Genomic DNA, 23,536 nt, shown 5'->3' on the forward strand with positions numbered 1-23,536 from the left:
ACTAACTCGTCGTACAAATGTAATTGCTACTAGAAATGCTGTCTTTAGCGTGAGTATTTGTGGTGTTGCTTTGTGCAGTGGTTCGAAAGGTGCCTTCATCAGCTGAGCCAGTACTATATTTTAGTTCCATATGGGTGCTGGTACCCTTTTTGGTGGTGCTATCCTTTTTGCTCCTTCTAGGAACCTTTTAGCCAGGTGGGACGTGAAAAAACTTTTCCCCGTTTCTCCTCTTGTATAGGCTACAACTGCAGATAAGTGTACCTATAATGAAGTGTAGCTTAGGTTACTTTGTAGTAAATGTGTCAGGTATTTTAGAACTGTGTTCTTCCTTGTGATCTTTTTCGAGAGGTTTTCTTTCAGGCACCATTGGGAGTATCTCTTTCATTTTGCTGTGTAACAGTTTCTTGTTGTAGGTTTTCTTGCTTCTTTAGTACTGTCATTGTGCTTTCTGGTAGTTTGAGGTGTTCAAATTCAAAGTCTTCAGGAGCCATGAAGTTAGGCTTAGGCTCTTGGGTCCTGGGTGAAGTACCCTTCCGTTTTGCATTATTAATAGGTCCTTTCTTTTTGGAAGCTTGTGCACTGTTCCCTGTGTTCTCTCCATTATCTCTGAGAACCATGTTTGTCTGGCCCACTGTGGTGCAATGAGAATCATTGTCATGTGGCTGATCTTGCATTTGTTGATCACTTTGTGGAGAAGTGGTATCGGGGGAAAAGCGTAAGCAAATATCCCTGACCAATCTATCCATAGCGCATTCCCTAAGGACTGCTTGCAAGGTTGCCTGGATGCAAAGTGTAGGCATTTTGCATTGTGGTGTGTTGCATTTAAGTCGATTTGCGGAGTCTCCCATTTCCTGAACATTTTGTGTAGTTCTGACTGATTTAGTTCCCATTCGTGGGATGCTGAATAATGCCTGCTCAATCTGTCTGCCTCTACATTGTCCTTCCCTGGCAAGTGTACTGCAATTATGTCTATGCTCCTTGGGATTACCCATTACCATAGTTTTTGAGCTAGCGTTGATAGTGCTAAAGATTGTGTTCCTCCTTGCTTGTTTATGTAAAACATGGTGGTTGTGTTGTCTATTTGTATTAACACTTTCTTTCCGTAAAGCTCTTTCTCAAAGGCTTTTAAGGCTAGGGTCATTAGCTCCAGGAAATTGATGCGTTTTATCGCATCCTCCTGTGTCCGCAATCCTCTTACCTTTAGGCTGTTCATATGTGCCCCCCCATCAAATTTGGGAACCATCTGTTGTAATGGTCACTGTTGGAGTTGGTTGTGTGAAAAGTCTTCCCTGTGCTATGTTCATTTTGATCCACCATGCCATCTCCTGATGAACTGTTTGCGTGACAACCACTAGATCCTCCCAACTCCCTGTTGCTTGTGACCATTGTTCTTGAAGCCATTCCTGGAACGGTCTCATGTGTAAGCAAATGTTCGGGACTAAATGAATGCATGAAGCCATCATTCCTAGAATTTTCCTCACTGTCAGATCTTGCCCATTGTGGTACAGCTGTGTCTGTTGCAGCAGTGCCAATGCTCTTTTCTCGCTTCGGAACACCTTCCCTACTATAGTGTTGATCTGTGCTCCTAAGAACACCTTCTGTTGTTCTGGCTCGGGGGACAAGTTGTCCTTTTGAATTGAAAATCCTAGTTGAACCAGTGTCTCTATCACTTGTTGTATATGCTGTTTGCAGAGACTGTCTGAGCTTTCTCTTATCAACTAGTCGTCTAGGTACGGGTATACATGAATCCCCTGCCTTCTTAGATGAGCGGTTACTGCCGCTAGGCATTTTGTCAGAACTCTTCATGCTGATTTTAGGCCGGATGCTAACGCTTTGAATTGGTAGTGTGTTTTGTTGACCACAAACCTTTAGATTGTGTTTTCTGTTCATTGGAATGTGCAAGTATGAGACTGAGACCGTAGCAGCGCACATACAGCTAAAGAGCCTTAACAATATCTATATGCAAAAGTGAAGAATGTGTGGAGATGACCCTCGATTTACAAAGGGAAGCGACATATGGCCCCCCCTCCCCCCGAGAGCTTTAGGGAGCTACGTGCACCTAATTGGTAAAGTAATTGGACTGGCGGTCTTGCGACACATTGACAGGCTGATTAGAGTGGTGCCGGAGCGGCTTCCTGGCGACTCTTACCTTTTGGACGCATTGGGTCCTGTGCCAGCAGACGGTATGGGGCCAAAGCCAACAGGTGGAGTGGTCAAGTGGAGGACTACTCGCCCCACGCTCAAGGACCAGCTGGAGATGAGAGAGAGGAGGGTCGATGCCATGGCTGCATCACCCGTGCAGACGCCTCGGCAGGAGCGCCGAGGTCAACCAGCAGAGCAATGCGAGCAAGTCCTGGAGCAAGACCTGGAGAAGAGAGAAAGCAGCGGGCCGCGGGGAAACAGCATCCGGCCGGCCCTATGGTGGTTGAGTTTCTGAGAGGCCCAGCAGCAAAGAAGACTCAGACTGACTGTTGATAAAGTCTGGTGCAACATAATCTAAGGAGTGGAAACAGCTTGAGAGGCAGACGGCTCTCCAGCGATGGGCAGAGCCGTCAGGACGTTAATTCAGCAGAGAAGAAAGGTAGGCCAGGAGGGGATAACCCCCCCCCCCCCCCCCTCCCTCGCTGACAGCTCACAGGGAGGGGGGCAAGGCAGCACGGTCTTACCAGGCCCAGACAACCGGGAAGTAAGTCTACTGGGGGCAAACTTGGGAGGGGATGATGGTGTTTTTCCCCAGGCCGCTTTAGCTACCCCACCTCAAACATTGCCAGATTACAGGCAGGAAGGCTCAACACGTCCAGTTTGTTTAACCCTGGCAGGGGGACCTCAGGGGCTTGACATGCCCGACAGGTCAGACTTGGATAAGGATTTGGATAAGGAGCCAAGTGATTATTTCTTCTCTGTGTCAGATGGGGGTGAATGGTCAGAGGATGGCTCCGGTACCTCTACCGATATTAGCAATAGCAATATAGATGGGACTGGTGGGGCCAGGGCCAAATCTGTGCAGAAGAGAAGAAAACCGGGAGATAGAAACCTTACCTGGGATTATACTACTACAAATCAACTTTCCAGACCCTCGTCTAGTGGACAACCAGTTTCGGATTTAAATGTACCAACCCCTCCAACGTTGAAAGCCATCTTTCAGGCCATATCAATGCATCGGGATGAGACGTGCCAGGATGGCCGCAAGGCCCAATCAGCTATGAGAAAGGTGCAGGAGGTGGTCAGGAAGGTGACCAAAACTTGCAGCATCATCGGGGAGCTGATCTTGAGTCAAGGATTGTTACCACAGAGTCCGACCTTACAACTACCCAAGCACTAGCTAAATCCAATGAGTTCCAGCTAATCAACATACAATGGAAGCTGGAGGAGCACGAAAACCACCAGAGGCGCAACAGCAGCGGGTGTTCGGGGTTCCCGAGGGGGCAGATGTCCGCTCGTACATCGTGGAATTGCTAAGAGATGCGTTCCCGGAGTTAACGGAATGGAATTGGGCCCAAGAGGTGCAACGCGCCTATCGGGTCCCCTTCGTACAAAAGCAGCCAGTAAGGGTGTTTGCAGGGGAGGAAGGGGGTGGAAAACTAAAGAAAAAACATAACCAGAGACGAGAAAGAAATGTGTTTATAGAAGGATAACTTCATGTATGGAGGGGAAAAGAAACGAGCAGAGGTATTCCAGGCGAGCACGGTAGTAAGATCAGATGGGGAGGTTAACTATCCGCTAATTGAATGTGGGTGGACTGAATAATAGAGGGAAAAGGTCAAAGTTTGGCAGAGTTTGTGAGGACTAATGCCTTTGATATAATGTGTCTGCAGAAGACCCACATCCCATGGGAGAAGAAGGGTTTGCTGGGCATTGGGGTCTATAATATGCTGGTCTGTACGTTTCAGAGTTCAAATATTTGAGGGGTGGCAATCTTAGCAAAGATTGCCTTAGGACAGGCTAAATGTAAGGCCGCAGATGCACTGGGAAGGTGGGCAATGGTAGAGCTAGGAGTAGGGCTTACAGTGTGTGCGGTATATGGTTCAAACCAAGATTATCCAAAAAACTTTGAAGATCTTGAGCTGGAACTTGCGGCATGGCCGTGTCCATTAATTGTGTGGAAATTGTAATATCTCCCTGAATCCTTGCCAATGGCAACTAAATCAAGGAGTGTACCAAGGCCATAAGCCAAAAGTATATAGGGCTCTATCATCTCCTATAAGCAGCCATGGCTTGGTCGATATCTGGGCTATTAAGAACCCCACTATGGGTATATGTATTATTCTTGCCCCCATAGGAAATATGTCAGGATTGATTATTTCCTAAGCACAAGGAATATACTTAATGGAGTAGGCATTAAGAAATTCCCTAAGGTGGTCTCTGATCACAACCCATTCATTTTGGAAATCGAAGTCAAAAGATTCAAAAGAACTCTAAATAAATGGACCTTTGATAGAAAGCTGCTTGTAAATGAAGTCTATATTGAATACATCAAGTAATGGTCCCAAGACTTTTTTATATAAATAGATATAGCGCCGGCAGGAGAGTTGTGTGGGATTCTTTTAAGGCTGGTCTTAGGGGCACAACGATTGGCTTCGTTGCCAGGGTAAGGAAACAGCGGGAGGCAAAGAACGAACAATTGATGCGAAATCTAGCGGAAGCAGAAGAACATGTTTTATTAATAGCGCAGGGTCGAGAGGTGGCTCAAACGAGACATCAAATAATCGCCCTTAAGGCAGAAATAAATAGCTGGCTTACGCAGAAATCAGCAGAAGAGTTTCAGTCCCAGCTAAATAATTCTCACGAAAATGGGGAACTTGTGAGAAGACTAGCCTACAAACCAGCAAGAAAACAGCTCGTAATTTAATATCCTCAATTATGAAGGATGGCCAGACGTATACGGACATTGATGATATAATAAGGGTGTTTCAGAATTATTATTAACAGCTGTACCAGGACGACACGGGTACAGCTGGAACACTACAGGATATATCCCGAATATCAACCAATGCAGACCTTTGTGAGGTGCTGAATAGCTTAGCTAAGGACAATCTAGAAAAGGACATTTAACTAGGGGAGATCCTGGGAGCACAGCAAGAATTGGCATCAGGGAAGGCTGCTGGCCCAGTTAAGATCCCCCTGAAAGTATATAGGATTATGCAAACCCAGATAGCCCCTCTTCTAATTGACCTTTTTAAGGGTATACAATATAGCGGGTGGCCTCCAGAATCTTGGAAAGAAACGGACATCATTATCTTTCCAAAGAAAGGAAAACTGACAGATAATCCAGCCTCATATAGGCCGATATCCATAATTAACTTGGATACTAAAATCTACTCGAAGATATTGGCCACTCGGATAGGGAGGGTTATAGGACTTCTGGTCTCCCCCTGGCAGCATGGGTTTATCCCAGGAAAAGAAACAACAGATCATATCCAGAGCGCTATATCGCTATTTAACATCATGGCTGGGACAGGGGGTCAGATGGCTATGATCCTCCTCGATGCCGTGAAGGCATTTGACCGGGTATCCTGGAGATTCTTGTGGGAGATACTGGAGTTAAAAGGCTTTGGACCACAACTCATAAAGGCGATTAAAGCTATGTATTCCGACCCAAGAGCCCGACTACAGTTGATGGGAAGAGAATCAGGAAATATAATGATACCTAGGGGAACTAGACCAGGACGTCACTGCTCACCCATTTTACTGGCTCTGTATATAAAGCTAAAGTGGTAAAGCTGTTGCAGTGCCAGGAGATTAAACCAGTGATAAGCAGGGGATACAAGACCAAGGTACTAGCGTAAGCCGACAATGTTGCAGTGTTAACTACTGACTCAACAGAGGCAAATAGGGGGATTGTCCGTATCGCTGAGGGATACTGGCATGTATCAGGCTACGCATTTAATAAAGGGAAGACAGTTGTTATTTGCACAGAGAATATCGTTTTCAGTGACTCTCGACGAGCTTAATCTGCAGTTTACCTCGGGGTCCGTATTAGTCAAAAGGCAGACGAAATTGTGAAAATTAATTTTGACTATATCTGCGGATCTAAAAAGAGTTAATGGGTTGCATTTATCTATAATTGGGAAAGGGATTTTTTTTTTAAATGAGTGTTGCCCAAAATCTTATATCTATTCTGTTCAATCCCGCTATCGGTAGACAAATAGATATTGAAGACTTTGGAGGCTTTTCTAACTTTATTTGGCAATATGGGAAAGTGAGAAGGTCACTTAAATATTTAACTCTCCCACAGGATAGAGGGGGACTTTCAATTACTAATATTACATTATATTATTGGGCGGCTCTTCATTAGATTACCTCCCTGTTTGTGGCAGATAGGGACAGGGAGGTTGAAAGTGTGGCTAGAATACCAACAGTATATGAGCTCCCCATAGGGAAGGAGGACCCCGGGCTGCTGTTGAGACACATGGAGCAGAGTTATTATAAAAAGGTTCTCTTCAAGGTTGTATATGGTGCGTGGAGGATATGGAAAAGAGTGTAAAAATATATGACGATACCTAAGATTTGTCGATATAATCTTCTGTGGCGATCCTCGCCCTTCCCACCCTTCTCTTACGATGCTACAGGAAGGCAATGGGAAGAATTAGGTGTGGTTACAATTGGAGATCTCTATGTGGAAAAGCAAGTCTTCCACTTTTCCAGGATGCATCAGGAATTCGGGATTCCAAAAAAACATTATTTTAAATATGTGCAGGTTAGGAACATCATCACCACATGTAGACCGGCGGTAAATCTGGTCAGGATACCAATGTTAGAAGTAATTACTAGGAAGACTAGCAAAATCAGGAATATTTATAGCCTGCTGATAGATGAACTACCAGATGACTTAGAAAAGACCAAGACAGGCTGGGCAAGGAAGCTGAACAACCCGGATGTGGATATTTATATGATACTATCATTAACTGCGAAAATACTTTTATCTACCAGTTTAAAGGCTCAATTGTAAAAAACTGTATTTAATTTGTATTCTACACCTGCTAAATTATTCGATTGGGGAAAAAGAGCAGATGATAGTTATGCTAGATGTGGGGGTCGGACCAGCCACATTGACTCACATGTTTTATGAGTGTGGTAAATTGTCCCTTTCAAAGAATGGGTTACTTAGCTTCTGGGAAAGCATGTTTGGACTTAGACTTAAACTAACCCCTACCCTGCTGCTCCTGGGATATGATAGCTCATTGGAGCTTGATACCGCACAGGAATATTGTATATTTGTGGGAACAGCAATCTTTAGGATAATGCTAGCCGCCAGATGGAAGGACGTAGACCTTTCAGATGTGGCTAGCTAGACTTCTTGGAATATATAATCCAGAGACGGCTTGGTATGCATGTAGGGGCAGGCAGGCCAGAATCTGTGGGAAAAAAAATCTGGGCACATGTTTCAAAATGGAGCAGAGAAGCTAGGGGGCCTTAATAATGGGGGTAGGGGATTAAGAGTGGTGATTGCAGGCTTCTCCATATATAGGTTTCCGAGAGGCTGGAATAATGTGGCTGTAAAGGTTTCACTCCCAATAAGAATGAATTGTAATGTTTGCTTTAGCTTGGTTTTATCTTTGTAGTTCCAAACTGCATATGCTATATTTTAGTAACTGCTCTCATTTTGGATTAGCTTGTTTGTGGCGTTTGTCTTTCTAAGTAATCTATCTGTATTTTTGCACAACCCTAGTAGAATTGTTACAATTATCTATGATTCATTGATATTTATTCTAAGTGATCTATTTTCACTTTTACATAACCCTAGAAATAGGTTGTAAGGGTTTTTTCTACAATAAGAAGGAACTGCAATGCTTTTTGGTCTGGTTTCAACTTTTTAGCTCCAAACTGCATATACCATATTTTAGCAATTGCTATTACTTTGGCGCTCTTTTTTTTCCCTAAGTGATCTATTTGTATTTTTGCACAACCTTAGCAGAATTGTATTTTTTTTTAATCATCTATTGATATGAATTCTTGTATATGACGTTATTTGGGTATGAATAAAAAAAAAAGGAATGTGCAAGTATGCATCCTTTAAGTCTATGGTTGCCATATAGTCTCCGTTTTGCAATTGAGGTATATCCTCTTGCAACGTTGTCATTTTGAATCTTTGTGCTTTTATGAATTTGTTGAGAAGCCTTAGGTCTAGTACTGGATGCAATGTTCCGTCTACTTTTGGAATTAGGAAGTACGTTGATTAAATGCCGTAGTTCCTTTCCCTTTGAGGTACGTCTTCTATGGCCTCCTTGGATTGAAGTTCTTGCACCTCCTGGAGTAATTGGGATAATTATTTTTCATGAATGTTTCTTTTTGTTTGTTTTTTTGTTTGGAGGTTGCCTAGTCAGTTCTATGCAGTAATCGTACCGTATTATGTTTAATATCCATTTGTGTCAAGTGATACCTCTCCATTTGTGGAGGAAGTACTTTAACCTGCTTCCTACTGGTGTAGTATGTTGGAGGAACTGTTTGTTTAAAGGATAATTTCTTTTTTCTGACAGTGTGTTTGGGTGTCCACTCATTGATGTTTTTGTTAAGCGGACCACTTTTTGAATGCAATCACTTTGCTGTGGTGTGCGGTCCTCCTTGTTGTGTTTGCCCTCTTCCCCGAGGGCGTCCTCGAAACGATTGTCTTCCCTGTTGGAACCGCCAATTTTGTTGCTGACCTTGTTGCTGGCCCTGGCTTACCCCTTGGTAAGTTTGCTGGTACGTTTGGTGTGAGGCTGTGGGTTGACGGTTACCTCTGCCTGCTGTCTCCTTGAGGATGTGCCTCTACGCATGCCCCAAAATTGTAGTGCACCCATAGACCAAGCTGTTTCATTGTCTTTTTTCAGTTGGTTCAGCGTCTCATCTACGATGCTGTTCCCCATTGAACGATGAGTTTAGGATGTTATTCTGCACCTCTGGCTTGAAACCTGATATTCTAAGCCATGCAGGTCTTCTTTCGGTAATGCTGATCATCATCTGTCTGCTAGATGTGTCTGCGGCATCTAGGGCTGATTTAAACATGTTTGCCATGTTCTTTCCCTCTTCCACTAAGTGGTTTGCCCTTCTTTGGAACTGTTCAGGCAGGTGCTTTAGTAGTTCTCCTACTTCTTCTCAATGCTGATATGTGTGCCTGTTTATCAATGCATTTGAGTTTGCAATGCGCTACTGAATTGTGCACTCCTTTCGACCTTTCTGCCCATAAAGTCCATTATCTTGCTCTCCTTGTCTGGCGGTGGTCCAACATTTGTTAGTACATTGGCCCTTTTCCTGGCTGTAGATGTAATGATTGAGTCAGCTGGCACTGAACCCTTAATGTACCATGGGTCCTTTGAGAAATGCTTGTATTTTTTCTCACCTCTTATTGTAACTGGTTTGCAAGTGGCAGGCTCTTTAAATGCCTCCTTCCCTTGATCCAATACACTTGGTGGCATGGGTAGAAACTGGCTCCTTGATTGTGTAGGCAGTAAAGTCTCTAGTAGAAAACATGATTGTGGCTTTTCTTCCTTTAGTTACACTCCATATGTGTCTGCTGCCCTTTTTATGACTTGGTTGTACATCCCAATGTCATCTGGTGGTGAAGGCCTCGAAGGATATGTGTCTACCGCTTCTTCTGGTGAATCGGCATTGAGATCCTGCCATTGTAGGTCTCGAGCCTCCGAAATCGCTGAACCCACATAAGTAAGTGCCTCATCGCCTCCTTCATCAAAGAAGAATTCCTCTTCTTCTTCGTTGAGCAGTTCGGGGGGGTTTCGGCGTCTGCAATTCCTCGACCGGTTTCTCCACTTCAGTTGATGGTTTTGGTGGTATCTTGAATTGCTTGAGCTGTCGTCCAATTCTTTCTTCGTTGCAAAATATTCGCCATTTCAGCCTCAAGCCTTTTTTCTTTTTCTCGATCTCCGACATGTCTTTCGGCGTCAAGACCCTCAACCTTTCTCTCCATGCAGAACGACGTCGACAATGTCGCCGAAAGCTGTTTCAACCTCTCTCGTTTCGACGTTGAGGCGTCTTTTTCGTGACCATCTTCCGACGTCTTTGATTTTTCAAGAGTTTTCGCCGTCACAGAGTCCTTGTCGAAGGATCCAATGGATTGTTTCTCTTTGGATGCGGCTGGGGTTGTCGACTGTTTCAATGCCGAGGCTCCTTTCGATGTCTTTGAGAAATGTTTTCGTGTCTCCTCTTGTCTATTCGAGGTCGACGGCTTTCTTACCTCCTTCGACGTCTTCTTCTTGACCTCTAAGACTGGGACGTCTGTGTCCTCGTCTACTTCAGGGCTTTCGGCAACGTGGTCCTCCTCTTCGCTGGACAGGCCCAGATCTCGAAAAAGACAGTGCTGGACCTTAGCCCTGCATGTTGTAGTTGGCCCTTCTCTGTCTCTCTCTTACCCTCAAGGTCTTTGGAGTGAAGGCCGAGCACGCGTTGCAATCTTCACTTCAGTGATCCAGTGGCAGGCAAAGGTTGCAGACCGGATGCTGATCTTTTTGAGCGTATTTATGATGACAATTCTTACAGAATTTTAAAGGTGTCTTGTCCATTACCCCACACAGGGAGCCCCCTGCATGCACATTCTCCGTGTCGTCGAAGTTCCGAACTTTTCGGCACACTCCGGCTCCTCGGAAAATAGTCCGGTACGTCGAAAATGGGTTCTAACGTTGTTTTGTGTAAGTTTCACCTTTTTTTGTCGATTCTTCTCTCCAAATTTCTGGAGCTCCTTCCGTATCGATCCAGACCCAATGGCAGAAAAAAAGAATCTGAAGATGGGGACCAAAGGTGGGAGCTTCTGGAGGAAGCACATCGACGTCACAGGAGGACATCAAATGGTGGTATGTCGACGTCCACCACCAACAAAAAACAAGCATTGAAAATGCAACAGGTCTCGCCCTCGTTTAAGTTAACTGGCACTGGGCAAGTGTAAACTGCAGCTTAATTGCCCGTACTGTGTGTGCTTAGGGCTTTTTCGAGCGCTTTAATTATATAGCATGTATGTCACAGTCTAGAGGGGGCCATTCAGCTGTCTAATAGGCTTCTTTAAAATAACCTCACGATCTTAATTACTGCTCTCTGATGCTAAAGCACAGAGAAGTAAGCGATTTATGCTGATGGCGCTATTTAAATGTTCTAAGAATCTGCACAGAGACACCTCGTGCTCGTGCAGGGCATAGACACTTAATTCTGTGTGAAACCCTCTTCCTTTTGTAGCGATCTCCCTATGTGCCGGTGCACAGCGAGGTGCACCTTAAAGAGCGCCCTAGCTACAGAGGATCACGTCCCCACGATGGGAGAGGCCGGGATCCTGAACGCTACCGAAGAGCCCCGAAGACGGCTAGCGGGCGTTTCACACTCAAACACGCCTGCTGTTTAGGTCTTTTTGGGCAGGGAACTGCCAAGACAGTATGGGGCACAGATATATGAGCTGGATGGATGCCCACATGAATGAAACCTTATGTGTGGGTGAGATGAGCCGCCATGCCACAGGAGCACGTGCGAGGGGCACTGGGCACGTGTAAACTACAGCTTAATGCAAATACTGTGTGTGCTTAGGGCTTTTTCTAGCGCTTTAATTATATAAAGTGGATGTCACAGTCTAGAAGGGGCCAGTCAGCTGTCCAATAGGCTTCATTAAAATAACCTCACAATCTAGTAATCACTGCTCTCCGATGCTAAAGCACAGAGAAGTAAGTGATTTATGCAGATGGCGCTAGTAAAATGTTCTAAGAATCTGCACAGAGGCACCTCGTGTGCGTGCAGGGCATAGACACTTAAATTAAAAAAAAAAGTCACAGAAGCTGCGACGCTCGACAAAAGCCCTGAACAAGTTGCAGAGAAAACAAGCACGGCCCGTCACTATTTAAATGTTCGAACAATCTGCACAGAGGCACCTCGTGTGCGTGCAGGGCATAGACACTTAAATAAATAAAAAAAGTCATAGAAGCTGCGACGCTCGACAAAAGCCCTGAACAAGCTGCAGAGAAAACAAGCGCGGCCCCACATGGGACTGACAGAAGATGTGCATCCAATCCCCGCGTGCACATCTTCTGTCTCGTTTGTCTCCCCGCATGCACGCTGGAATCGTATCTATTCCAAAAGGCCTCTGCATGGCAGAGCAGCGCATTCGCTGCTTTCACCAGACCGAGACCTAAAAAAGAAGAAATACAAAAATTCTGGACCCAACCAATAGATGGCGGGATAATGCACAGCATGTAAATACAGAAAAGATTCACACTGCAAAACAATCTTTCTGGTGGATATTTCATCTTAACGAAGATTGCTCACCTTGTGAATAATCCTCAGGTGACAGTTCTCCTGTGAGCCATAAGTTGGTTTCGTGAAGCTCCATGCAGAGGTCGATCTGCTCAGGGAGTGTTGAGCACAGCTGAATATAAGTTCCAACCATGTACGTGGATGTGAGTTGCTTCCTAGGCTGCCTGCACCCTCAGTCGCATAGCCAATCGGTAAATTGGTACGACCAATGTGCAGATCTCTAGACTGGGACCTCTGAAGATAGAAGAGTTCACTTCACAGAAAAGGGGCGGGAGGGTCAGTGATAAATCTGCAGTTAGGTAGAGTATCTACCAGAAAGATCGAGCAAGTTACTTACAAAGACAAGTAATTTCTTCTGATGCTAATGTAATGCTCTGTTAGGGTCCCACCGATGGGAACTCCTTATAGGGATGAGGCGGAGCAAAGAATGTCGGAAGGGTGATAGCATGGCTGACATGAAAATGAGGCTAAGCTTCTCTGAGTGACGTTAGCGATAAGCTACCTTGTTTCGATGGAATAATGATTACATATATGCGGTCTTCTTCTCTTTGCGAACAAAGGCATAAGCTGTTGTTGCTCATCTAGGGAAAAAAAAAGTTAACCCAAAATTCTTTTGAAGACTTATCCCTTTTTGCACAGACTGCAAAAATCTACAGGCAGAAGCTTGCCTAGATTCTGTAGGAGACAGCACACAAGAGCTGGTCAAGCATCATTGGGAGACACTGCACATGAACCCACCTAGCATCTTGAGCACCAGTGGACAAAAACTTACCTAGGTTCTCTGAAAGCCTGAAATAACTAGAATACATATTGGTGAGAGTCGACAATGAACACAAACTAAGTTACAAAAAGGGCTACAATTGTCCATTGAATCCACTGTAAACAAACAGGTTAGAAACAGTCTGTGACAGGTAATGAGGCACATACCTCCCTCTGTATTGTAGCAGTATGCAGTGTAGTGTCCTGAACCGAAGCCTTTCCCATGATGCATCACCACAGCTGAGAGGTCATAAACAAATGTCTCTTTGTCAGGCGAAGCAGGGGTTTCGCCACAGCAATAAGGTTGCATGTTCAACACCTGATCAAAGAAGACATGGACCCCAATTTTCTCTCTGTGATTACGTCCTGACCACCTAAAACAATAAACATAGTTCACAAGGGCTAGGATTAATATGATTTCAAAACTAGGTGATTGAGGAGGGAGCAACCAAAATGGAGCACCCCCCCAACTGTGTCATGAGTGACTGAAACACACCATCAGAAACGTATACCCAATCAACCATAGTGCCCGATAACTGCCAAAATAAAAAAATCAAAGGCATTATGACTTGACTTATAATGGATATGAATTATGTTGCTCTAAAAACCTATCTCTGGTAGAAAAGCTGGGTCTTACATGATACATACAGAAGGAGAACTGAGAATACCTTAAATGTTAGAAAATAATTTTAAAACTTTGTTTTGGTTTCATCAACACTTTTTGGGTCTGCATTCTACTTTTGGTCTATAATGGAACTAGGCCAAAAACAGACTTCTGGTGGAACCAGAGGAAAACCGTTGTATGCCAGCTTTGAACGGTTGCCAATTTCACACTGATATACTCCTAGCTCCTCCTCCACCTCATCCACCCTCCCAAGCAATTATAGTCTACAGTCTGCAACTCCCCATGATGCTCACCGAAATCTCTTAAGGTGCAGCCGGAGGACCTGAGGTAGTCTGTAGATCAGTAACTGCTTCCTAGCTTCACTAAGAAGCAGCGTTTTGGGGGAGGATTTCCGCCGTTTGCCTGGAAAGAGTTGGAAACCACTTTGCTTCAATACAGTGCAAAACATTTTTTCTTATTCTGACACTAAGCTTCAAGTCTCATCCATCACAATAGCTTCAGTCTCTTCACATACATATCCTTCTCTCTTGTTCTCAATCAATTATATGTTCCTATGTCACCTCTTCACAGCAGAACTGTGAAACCATTTACATAGTATATAACAAGCATTTACAATGCAATGGTCTCGGCATTGGTAAAGTTAGAGCTATTGGCATTGCTCATGACATTATTTTTGTTTGTTTTTGTTTTTAAAACATTTAAAGAAACGGCATTGTTATGAGCAATGTCAATAGCTCTAACTTTAACAATGCCGAGACCGTTGCATTGTAAATGCTTGTTTGTTTTGAGAATCTGGTCACCCTAATATACCACCAGATTGTGTAATTCCTAAAATAAACATACTGCATGACAGCCTAATGGGTGAACAGTTAACCTATTTTAAGAATGGCGCCAGCCTCTTTAAAAAAATATAAGCCCTTCATATAACAAATAATAAAATACGAATGTAAAAAGTCATGCTGCAATTGTCCCACACACTTTAGAGCCGAGACCTCTTCAAGCCCGCAATATTAGATAAGGACTGATGCAGGCCGGGGGCAAGGTGCAGGAATGAAAGGAGGGGGGAGGGGGGGGGGAGGGGGGGGCAGGGCGAACCTCGCGGGACTGGGGCTGGATATTATGATACAGGCACTCTGCGGGGTGAAACCATGGAGATTAGGCATGTTGTATGTATGTATGTATGTATGTATGCTTAGCCAAAAGGCAGCGGCGCGCATGGTGGTGCGTTGTCAGGGGTCATAGGTGCACATAGGTGGATGGCAGCAGACGGGGGTGGGAGGGGTTGGAGGATAATTACGGCTGATGATGCTCCGGGGAAAGACACTACTCACTGAGGCATGCTCGGTCCGAAGCGCACATAAACAGTTTCTGGTTGTTACAAATGTTGTCACGTAGTATACACGGATACGTTCTCAGGAAGAATAGCGCCGTAGTGCCAAGGGCGTGGCCTTGAGGAGCTTCACTGTCACTGGGTCATAGTGCCTGGGAGCTTTAAAAACAAACATTCGTCTTGTAGCTGGGAGGGTTGTTACCATTCAAATAGTGTTGACAAAGTTGCTTGTGCATGAATCTTCTACGCACAGTTGAGGCAGAGGCTTACTTGCTGAGAAGAGGCAGCGGTCGCCATTTTGAAATCGAAGCCTACCTTCACTAATGTTAGAACAAGTGCAGTTTTAACTTCATGCTACTTATTGTGTTAATACTAATGTGCATTCAATAAGCACCCAGTTTTCAGGACTGTGGTTCGGTGAAACCTTAGGACTGGAAGAGATAACAGCCATGCAAGTCAGTGCCGAGGCCGGGTGGAAGTGCAGGGGTGGAGCAGCTGATGCTGGGTGGAGGTTCAGGAAAGGAACAGCGCGGAATGGAGGTCAGAGCCGGCCAGCGGTCCACCTGTACAGCCGAATAGGAGCTCCGAGCTGGAGCGCGTAGCGCAATGAAGCCCTGGGCTGGGGCACTAGTTAGGTGAAGCAGAAGCTCTTTAGCCGAGTACCGACTCCCGATTGGAGCAGCAGAAGGCACGCGCACGTGACGTAAAAGCTGTGGGTGATTTTTACAGGGGCCATTCTGAACAGTATGAAGCGCGTATCTGCAGCTGACGTGAAGTATGTCGGGCTGTAGGCACTATACACAGTTAGCGCATAGACTCACTATTGGTGCAGAGTGTAGGTCTTTGCGGGGCCGGCACTGGATCGGGGCCGGTGCAGGGGGCATGGTGTAGGATGGGGGCTGAGTGCAGCTAAGGGTGCAGGTGCATGGCCGGCACAGGCTCAGGTTTGATGCAGGGGGCATGGTGCAGGGTGAGTGCAGGACCGGGGCTGGGGCAGGGTGGGGGTTGACTGCAGCACCGGGGGCGGTGCAATAACCGGCACTGGATAAGGACTGATGCAGGCCGGGGGCAAGGTGCAGGAATGAAGGGAGGGGGGACAGGGCGAACCTCGCGGGACTGGGGCTGGATATTATGATACAGGCACTCTGCAGGGTGAAACCATGGAGATTAGGCATGTTGTATTTATGCTTAGCTAAAAGGCAGCGGCGCGCATGGTGGTGCGTTGTCAGGGGTCATAGGTGCACATAGGTGGATGGCAGCAGATAGGGGTGGGAGGGGTTGGAGGATAATTACGGCTGATGATGCTCCGGGGAAAGACACTACTCACTGAGGCATGCTCGGTCCGAAGCGCAAATAAACAGTTTCCGGTTGTTACAAATGTTGTCACGTAGTATACACGGACACGTTCTCAGGAAGAATAGCGCCGTAGTGCCAAGGACGTGGCCTTGAGGAGCTTCACTGTCACTGGGTCATAGTGCCTGGGAGCTTTAAAAACAGAAACATTCGTCTTGTAGCTGGGAGGCTGGAAGAGATAACAGCCATGCAAGTCAGTGCCGAGGCCGGGTGGAAGTGCAGGGGTGGAGCAGCTGATGCTGGGTGGAGGTTCAGGAAAGGAACAGCGCGGAATGGAGGTCAGAGCCGGCCAGCGGTCCACCTGTACAGCTGAATAGGAGCTCCGAGCTGGAGCGTGTAGCGCAATGAAGCCCTGGGCTGGGGCACTAGTTAGGTGAAGCAGAAGCTCTTTAGCCGAGTACCGACTCCCGATTGGAGCAGCAAAAGGCACGCACACGTGACGAAGAGGAACGAGGGCACCGGAAGACACCACCGCCTTTCTCCGAGGCAGAGCAGAAATGCCTCGGAGGAAGGCAGCGTCCTTTTCGGATTCGGGGGCGTGTTTTGCTGTTGTCTCCTCCCTGAGACTTTTCGCAAAAAACACGCCCCCCGATCCGAAAAGGACGGGGCCTAAATGGAGTGACTGACCTCTTCTCCAGAGGCTGGCCAGCATTCAAGAGGCCAGCCAATGGAGAACAGGGGAGAAGAGGGGCGGGTGCAAGCCCCTCTTCTCCAAGTCATTAATTCTCGCGAGCGAGACTGCGCAAGCGCAGCCTTCGCTAGCCGAGACCTAAAAAGAACAGTAAAGATTACCCAATGGCAACGAACAGTAGGAACATAGGGCAAATATTTGTAAAATGATAGTAAGGAACCTTAAATGGTGGCTCTCATCGTAATGTGGTATTTTATCATATAAAAAATATAGGTTAATATGGGTAAGGAGATTCTAGCAATCTTCAAAAATGTAATGGTCTGATGTATGGTCCCATTTCGTCATGCAACATCAGGAACTGGATAGAGCACATAAACAAGATAATGTAAACAAGTATGAAAAATACCCATATAACGGAAGTATGAAGCCGATCGTTCAATGGTACACATGTCACATTTTTTTCAAAACTGAGAGGGATGATTCAAATTTCACAAGGAACCAGCACATAAAGATGCTGGAGATAACATATGTATATCCTGAAAGAGATAAAACCAGGACAGTCCTCAAGTGTATAAAAGGTTTGAATCGATCATCTGTACCCCTGAGCAGAAATATTGGTGACATAGATTCAGTGTCGACCAGAAGTGAGAATTAAACTTCAAGTGGCTAGGTACAGAATAATACGACATCCTACAATGGAGGCTATAGTGACCAAAGGAACCCCACTTTTCTTTATTTGAGTTAAACGCTTTAAGTCATATTTATAAACATATGACACGGAAACAAAACCACAAATAAGAAAATACCCAACTAAATAGAATACTCCACTACAATCGCACCAGACTCTGAAGTTCTCAGCATTGTTCTTTTTGGCACATATGTTCTTTGCCAGGTAGTTAATGCATGTATTACTCCGCATTAGTATAACAAGATGCAGCACAAAAGTGCACAAAATAAGGTAACCATATCAAGCCATGCATGGACACTCACCACACTCACTGTTGCACTGATCACAAGCGTAGATTCTCCCTTCAAGAGCCTCGATTTCAGTAAATTTGGCCAACATTTCTGTCAGTGTGCATTCTGTGGATGCGATAGGCAAAATCCCCTTCTCGATGTTATGATAGCGTTCTGGAAACTCCAAGGAAAGGTCCCAAAAAGGCTCCACTGTATCAGACTTATAACTACACGTTAGGCAAGTCACCTGAATAGGAAGAAACGCTGTGAGACGTGACCCAGCAGAAACACATAGCTCTTAGGATGGACACCCATTAGTAAAAGCAGTTACCACAGAAGACAAAAACACATTCAGATATCAGTGGAGACTTCTCAAAGAAGAGAGCTATCTCACACAAGGGGTAGAGACATTAGATAAAAAGAGGGATAAGTGCTGTTCAATGCAATGACATTAGTTTGTTAATGCTGGAGAATTCTCCTGATAAGATTGTCACTGAGAATACAGCTGGGTGTCCGGGATGGAAACTAATCTAGAACTACTGTTTGGATGGAGGCGTGTTATCCAATGGAATAAAAACTTGGTGCGGGGTTTATAAACGAAGTACAGGTTACTTATCTGTATTTTTACTAACAATCAGGGGCATTTTCTTTGAATTTATAAACAGTGAAATACCTCCAGCCTTGTGCAAAGAAAAGAGGGCTGCGAGGGGCTAAGATCCTGATGCATAAAGAAACCATTTTGCGTTTTCCTAGTTTCGAATCTTTTCCGTTTTGCGATTTCCTAATTGCGAATCGCAAAACGGAATGCATAAAAGTGTGTGGAACACTTTTAGTGATTCCTAGGGTGATCGCAAATGACCTACCTCATGAATATTAATGAGGTAGGTCGCAGTTCGCAACCCCCTAGGAATCGCAAAAATCACAGGGATGGTGGCCTACTGGGCTCTGCAGGCCACCATGCCTGTGATTGCTTTTAAATAAAGCATTTTGTTTTTTAATGCAGGCCCTTTTCCTTAAAGGAAAACAGAATGCGTTTCAAAAATAAAAAGTTATCTTTTTAAGAGCAGGCAGTGGTCCGTGCGACCACTGTTGGCTTTAAAAAAAAAGATTTTACAAACATTCACAAAGGGGAAGGGGACCTGGGGGACCCCTGCCCACTTGCGAATGGGTTACCACCTACTTGAAGTAGGTGGTAAAATGCGAATGTTTTGCGACCGCATTCACAGTCACAAAACATTCATGCATACCGTTAGGATTCGCTATTTGGAACGGACACCCTAAACATGCCCCTTCCAAATAGCAAATCGCAAACCCATTTTGCGATTCAGTAATAGGTTACCGAATTGCAAAATTGTGTTTGCTGCATCGTAAAAACATTGTTTGCGATCGCAAACGGGCAGATTCTGCCATTCGGCCCGTTTACGAGGAGAAAAATGCTTGATGCATCTGGCCCTCAATGTTTAGTCTTGTTTAAAAAACAAATAAAACATGTACACTTCTAAATTTAGACCGAAGACTATGAGACATATTTGGCAGAGAAACAAAGCCATTTAAAAAAAAAAAACATGAAGAAAAAACAAAAGACACTGGGCCAGATGTACAATCATTAATTTTTGCAAGTCGTAAGTTGTGTCAAATTGCATCAAATTGCGACTCTCAAAAATGAATGTACAACAGTGTCTCAGACACTGTTTGCGATTCCCAATGGGGGTCGCAAATTGCATGCCTCATTATTATTCAGTTTAATTTTTTGAGGGCAGGCAGTGGTCATTGGGACCACTGCCTGCTCTTAAAAAATATTTTCGCACCAATTCACAAAGGGGAATAGGTCCCCTGGGGACCCCTTCCCGTTTGCGAATGGTTTACCACCATTTTGAAAAGGATGGTCAACTGTGAGTGTTTTGCGACCACAAATGCAGTCGTAAAGAACAAGTTACTTACCTTCGGTAACGATGTATCTGTAAGAACCATTAGTTAGTTAGATTCCTCACCTTAGAATATCCCCAGGCGTCAGACTGGATCCGGAAGATTTTTCGTCAGCAATACCCCTTGCGCGTCGCTAGGCGTCGTCTGCGGCTCCGCGTCCGTCGTCGGCGTCGGATTTACGTCGGAGTACTTAGATGCGCCCTCGCGCGCTGACGTCAGTTCTTGTACATAGCTTTCCGCGCCAGGAACGCAGAGCCATGCAAAGACCGAAACTGGTGCCAAAAAGAAAATCTAGGGGCCTGAAAAGGATAACCTTAACCCTAGATGTCAGTTCGCAGAACAGGGAGGATGGGTGGGTCGGTGAGGAATCTAACTAACTAATGTTTCTTACAGATACATCGTTACCGAAGGTAAGTAACTTGTTCATCTGAAAGAAACACGTTAGTTAGATTCCTCACCTTAGAATAGATACCCAAGCAATACCATCCCCGGTGGTGGGTCTGCGAACCAAGATCACACCAGAAAGTCCTGGAGGACAGAACCGTCAAAGAAGCCATCCCTCCGGACTTGGCTGTCAAGGCAATAATGCCTGGCAAACGTGTGTAGCGAAGCCCACGTTGCCGCCTGATAGATGTCCTGCAAAGGGACGCCTCGTCCCAAAGCAGTAGTAGCCGCCGTGGCCCGAGTAGAATGGGCGCGCAGCCCAACAGGAGGGTCCTTTTTTGCCAAGGAGTAACAAATTTTGATGCACAAAACGACCCACCGAGAGATGGTCCGTTTGTGCACAGCTTTCCCCTTCTTAGCACCCACGTATCCAACGAAAAGTTGGTCGTCCACCCGGAACTGATTTGTGCGGTCCAGATAAAAGGAGAGCGCACGTTTTGGGTCTAGACGGTGGAGCCTCTCTTCCTCTTTGGAAGGATGCGGAGGCGGAAAGAAGGTGGGCAAGGTGACAGGCTGCCCAAGATGAAAGGGGGTCACCACCTTCGGAAGAAAGGAGGGACGAGGCCGAAGGACACCCTTGTCCGGATGAACAGAGAGAAAAGGAGGCTTTGAAGATAAAGCCTGGAGCTCACTCACCCGTCTAGCCGAGGTGATGGCTACCAGAAAAGCAGTCTTAAGCGTCAGCAGACGAAGAGGACAATTATGAAGAGGCTCAAAGGGAGCGCACATTAGAAATGTGAGAACAAGATTCAAGTTCCACTGAGGCATTACAAAAGGGACAGGAGGGAACGTGTGAGTAATTCCTTTTAGAAAGCGTGTAACGACAGGGGACTTGAAAAGAGAAGGCTGATCAGGAAGCCGCAAAAAGGCAGAGATGGCAGCAAGATAACCTTTCAAGGTGCCCAGGGCAGAGCCCTGCCGGGCCAAAGAAAGAAGAAAGAGGAGAACCTCAGAAAGAGGGGCGGAAAGGGGATCCACAGCCTTTGCTGTGCACCATGCCACAAATTTGTTCCACCGGCAGGCGTATACCGTCTTTGTGGAGGGACGCCTGGCTGCCAGAATGATATCACAGACTTCTGGAGGCAAGTCAAATGGCATCAACTGCCGCCGCTCAATCTCCACGCATGAAGGTGGAGGCTGGACAGGTTCGGGTGGAGGACCGTCCCCTGCTGCTGCGACAGAAGATCCTCCCGAAGGGGCAGACGTATCGGAGGATCGGTCAACATACTGAGTAGCTCGGGATACCAGTACCTTCGTGCCCAATCCGGAGCCACCAAGATGACTTGGGCCCGGTCGTGCCTGATCTTCTTCAGCACTTTGGGCAGAAGTGGTATAGGCGGAAAGGCGTACAACAGACCGCAACTCCACTCGTGACGAAAAGCGTCGCCGAGTGAGTGCCGACTTGGAAATTCCAACGCGCAGAACTGCTGACATTGCGCGTTCTCTTCGGTGGCGAATAGATCTAACCAAGGCTCTCCCCACTGCTGAAAGAGACCTTGCGCCACTTCGGAGTTCAGACGCCATTCGTGATCCATCATGCACCGGCGGCTGAGTTCGTCTGCTCTGGCGTTCAGAGAGCCCGCCAGATGTTGAACCACTAGGGTGACGCCCTGGTGTTCCAGCCACGTCCAGAGGCGCAGAGCCTCCTGACAAAGGGTCCACGACCCCACCCCGCCCTGTTTGTTGCAATACCACATGGCGGTGGTGTTGTCCGTGAACACCTGCACGACACTTCCCCTGACAGAGGGAAGGAAGGCTTTCAGTGCAAGTCGGATCGCTCTCAACTCCAACAGGTTGATGTGGAGACGAGACTCCGCCGGAGACCAGAGGCCTCTGATCTCCGCCTCTCCCATATGGCCACCCCATCCCAGGAGGGACGCATCCGTCACTACGACATGCTCCGGTTGGGGAAGGGAGAGGCTCTTGCCCTTGACCCAATCGTGGTCCGTGAGCCACCACTGCAACTGCCGTGCAGTGCCCTCCGAGATCAAGACATGGTCGGACAGGTTGCCGTGATGCTGGGCCCACTGAAACTTCAGGTCCCACTGCAGAGCCCGCATGCGCCGCCTGGCGTGATGCACTAGTAGGATGCAGGAGGCCATCAGCCCCAGAAGCCGCAACACTAGCCTGACCGAAACTCAGGATAGAGGCCGAAAGATGGGAATCAGGGCCTGAATATCCCGGACCCGCTGTTCCGGCGGATAGACCCGGAACTGCGCCGAATCGAGAACCGCTCCGATGAAGAGGAGCTTCTGAGAGGGACTCAAGTGTGACTTCGGCACGTTGATGGAAAATCCCAGCAAATGCAGGAGATCTGCCGTAGTCTGGTGGGAGACGACTGTCTGGGGCGAGATAGGGGAAGACTGGAACCCCTGATCTGCGCAGATGAGCTGCGACCAAGGGGCACTGGTGAGGCCGAAGGGGAGCACGGTAAACTGAAAGTGCTCTTGGCCCACCGTGAACCGCAGGTAACACCGGTGGGCCGGCAGGACGGGGATGTGGAAGTATGCGTCCTGCAAGTCCAACGCTACCATCCAGTCTCCAGGGTCTAGGGCAGCTAGAACCTGAGCCAAGGTTAACATCTTGAACCTTTCCTTCCGGAGGAAGGCATTGACGTTCCGGAGGTCCAAGATAGGGCGTAGGCCTCCTTTGCCCTTCTTGGGAACCAGAAAGTAGTGGGAATAACAACCACAACCTACTTCTGGGCTCGGAACGCGCTCGACGGCCCCCTTGGCCAAGAGGGTCGAAACTTCCTCGTGGAGAAGATTCAAATGATCCCCCGAGATACGGTGGTGCTGCGGTGGCATGGCTGGAGGGGTCGTCTCGAAGGGGAGGGAGTAGCCCCTTCGGACGATTTGCAGCACCCACCTGTCCGATGTGATGGACTGCCAGTGGAGCAGGTGATGGCGAACTCTGCCGCCCACTGGCGTGGAATGGGCCTGAAAGCTCGGACTAGGAAGGCTTTGAGGCGGATGCTGCCGGGCTGGAGGTGGGCTGACCGCGTCGTCCTCCAGAACCGCCTCGGCGGAAACCACGTCCGCGACCGCGCGCAGGTTGGTTCTGCGGCCGGTGGCTAGGCGCACGTGAGGAGGCGCCACGAAAGGGGCGAAAGGCGGAAGTTTGCGACCGCGGGGCCGAGAGGCCCAAGGACTTGGCCGTAGCCCGGGAGTCCTTAAAGCGATTCAGCGCACTGTCCGCTTTCTCGCCGAAAAGGCGAGTGCCATCAAAGGGCATGTCCATGAGGGTGCTCTGGACATCGCCCGAAAAGGATGTGGACCGCAGCCAGGCG

The 23,536-nt window shown here is 46.9% G+C and overlaps 1 protein-coding gene across 5 annotated transcripts in view; it reads right to left on the bottom strand.

Annotated features, from left to right (window-relative positions):
* LOC146871979 (ubiquitin carboxyl-terminal hydrolase 49-like) overlaps window positions 1–23,536 on the bottom strand; it is a 507,658-nt gene that overhangs the window by 48,061 nt on the left and 436,061 nt on the right. For all 5 annotated transcript variants that reach the window (XM_085652728.1, XM_085652768.1, XM_085652756.1 and 2 more), the window contains 3 exons: window positions 17,911–18,124; window positions 13,900–14,008; window positions 13,150–13,355 (listed from right to left, as the gene is read on the bottom strand). In XM_085652728.1, the coding sequence (XP_085508854.1) occupies window positions 13,150–13,355; window positions 13,900–14,008; window positions 17,911–18,124 (529 nt within the window). The remainder of the gene's footprint in view (window positions 1–13,149; window positions 13,356–13,899; window positions 14,009–17,910; window positions 18,125–23,536) is intronic.

Source organism: Triturus cristatus, chromosome 1_1 (assembly GCF_964204655.1).
Source record: "Triturus cristatus chromosome 1_1, aTriCri1.1, whole genome shotgun sequence".
Lineage (NCBI taxonomy): Eukaryota > Metazoa > Chordata > Amphibia > Caudata > Salamandridae > Triturus > Triturus cristatus.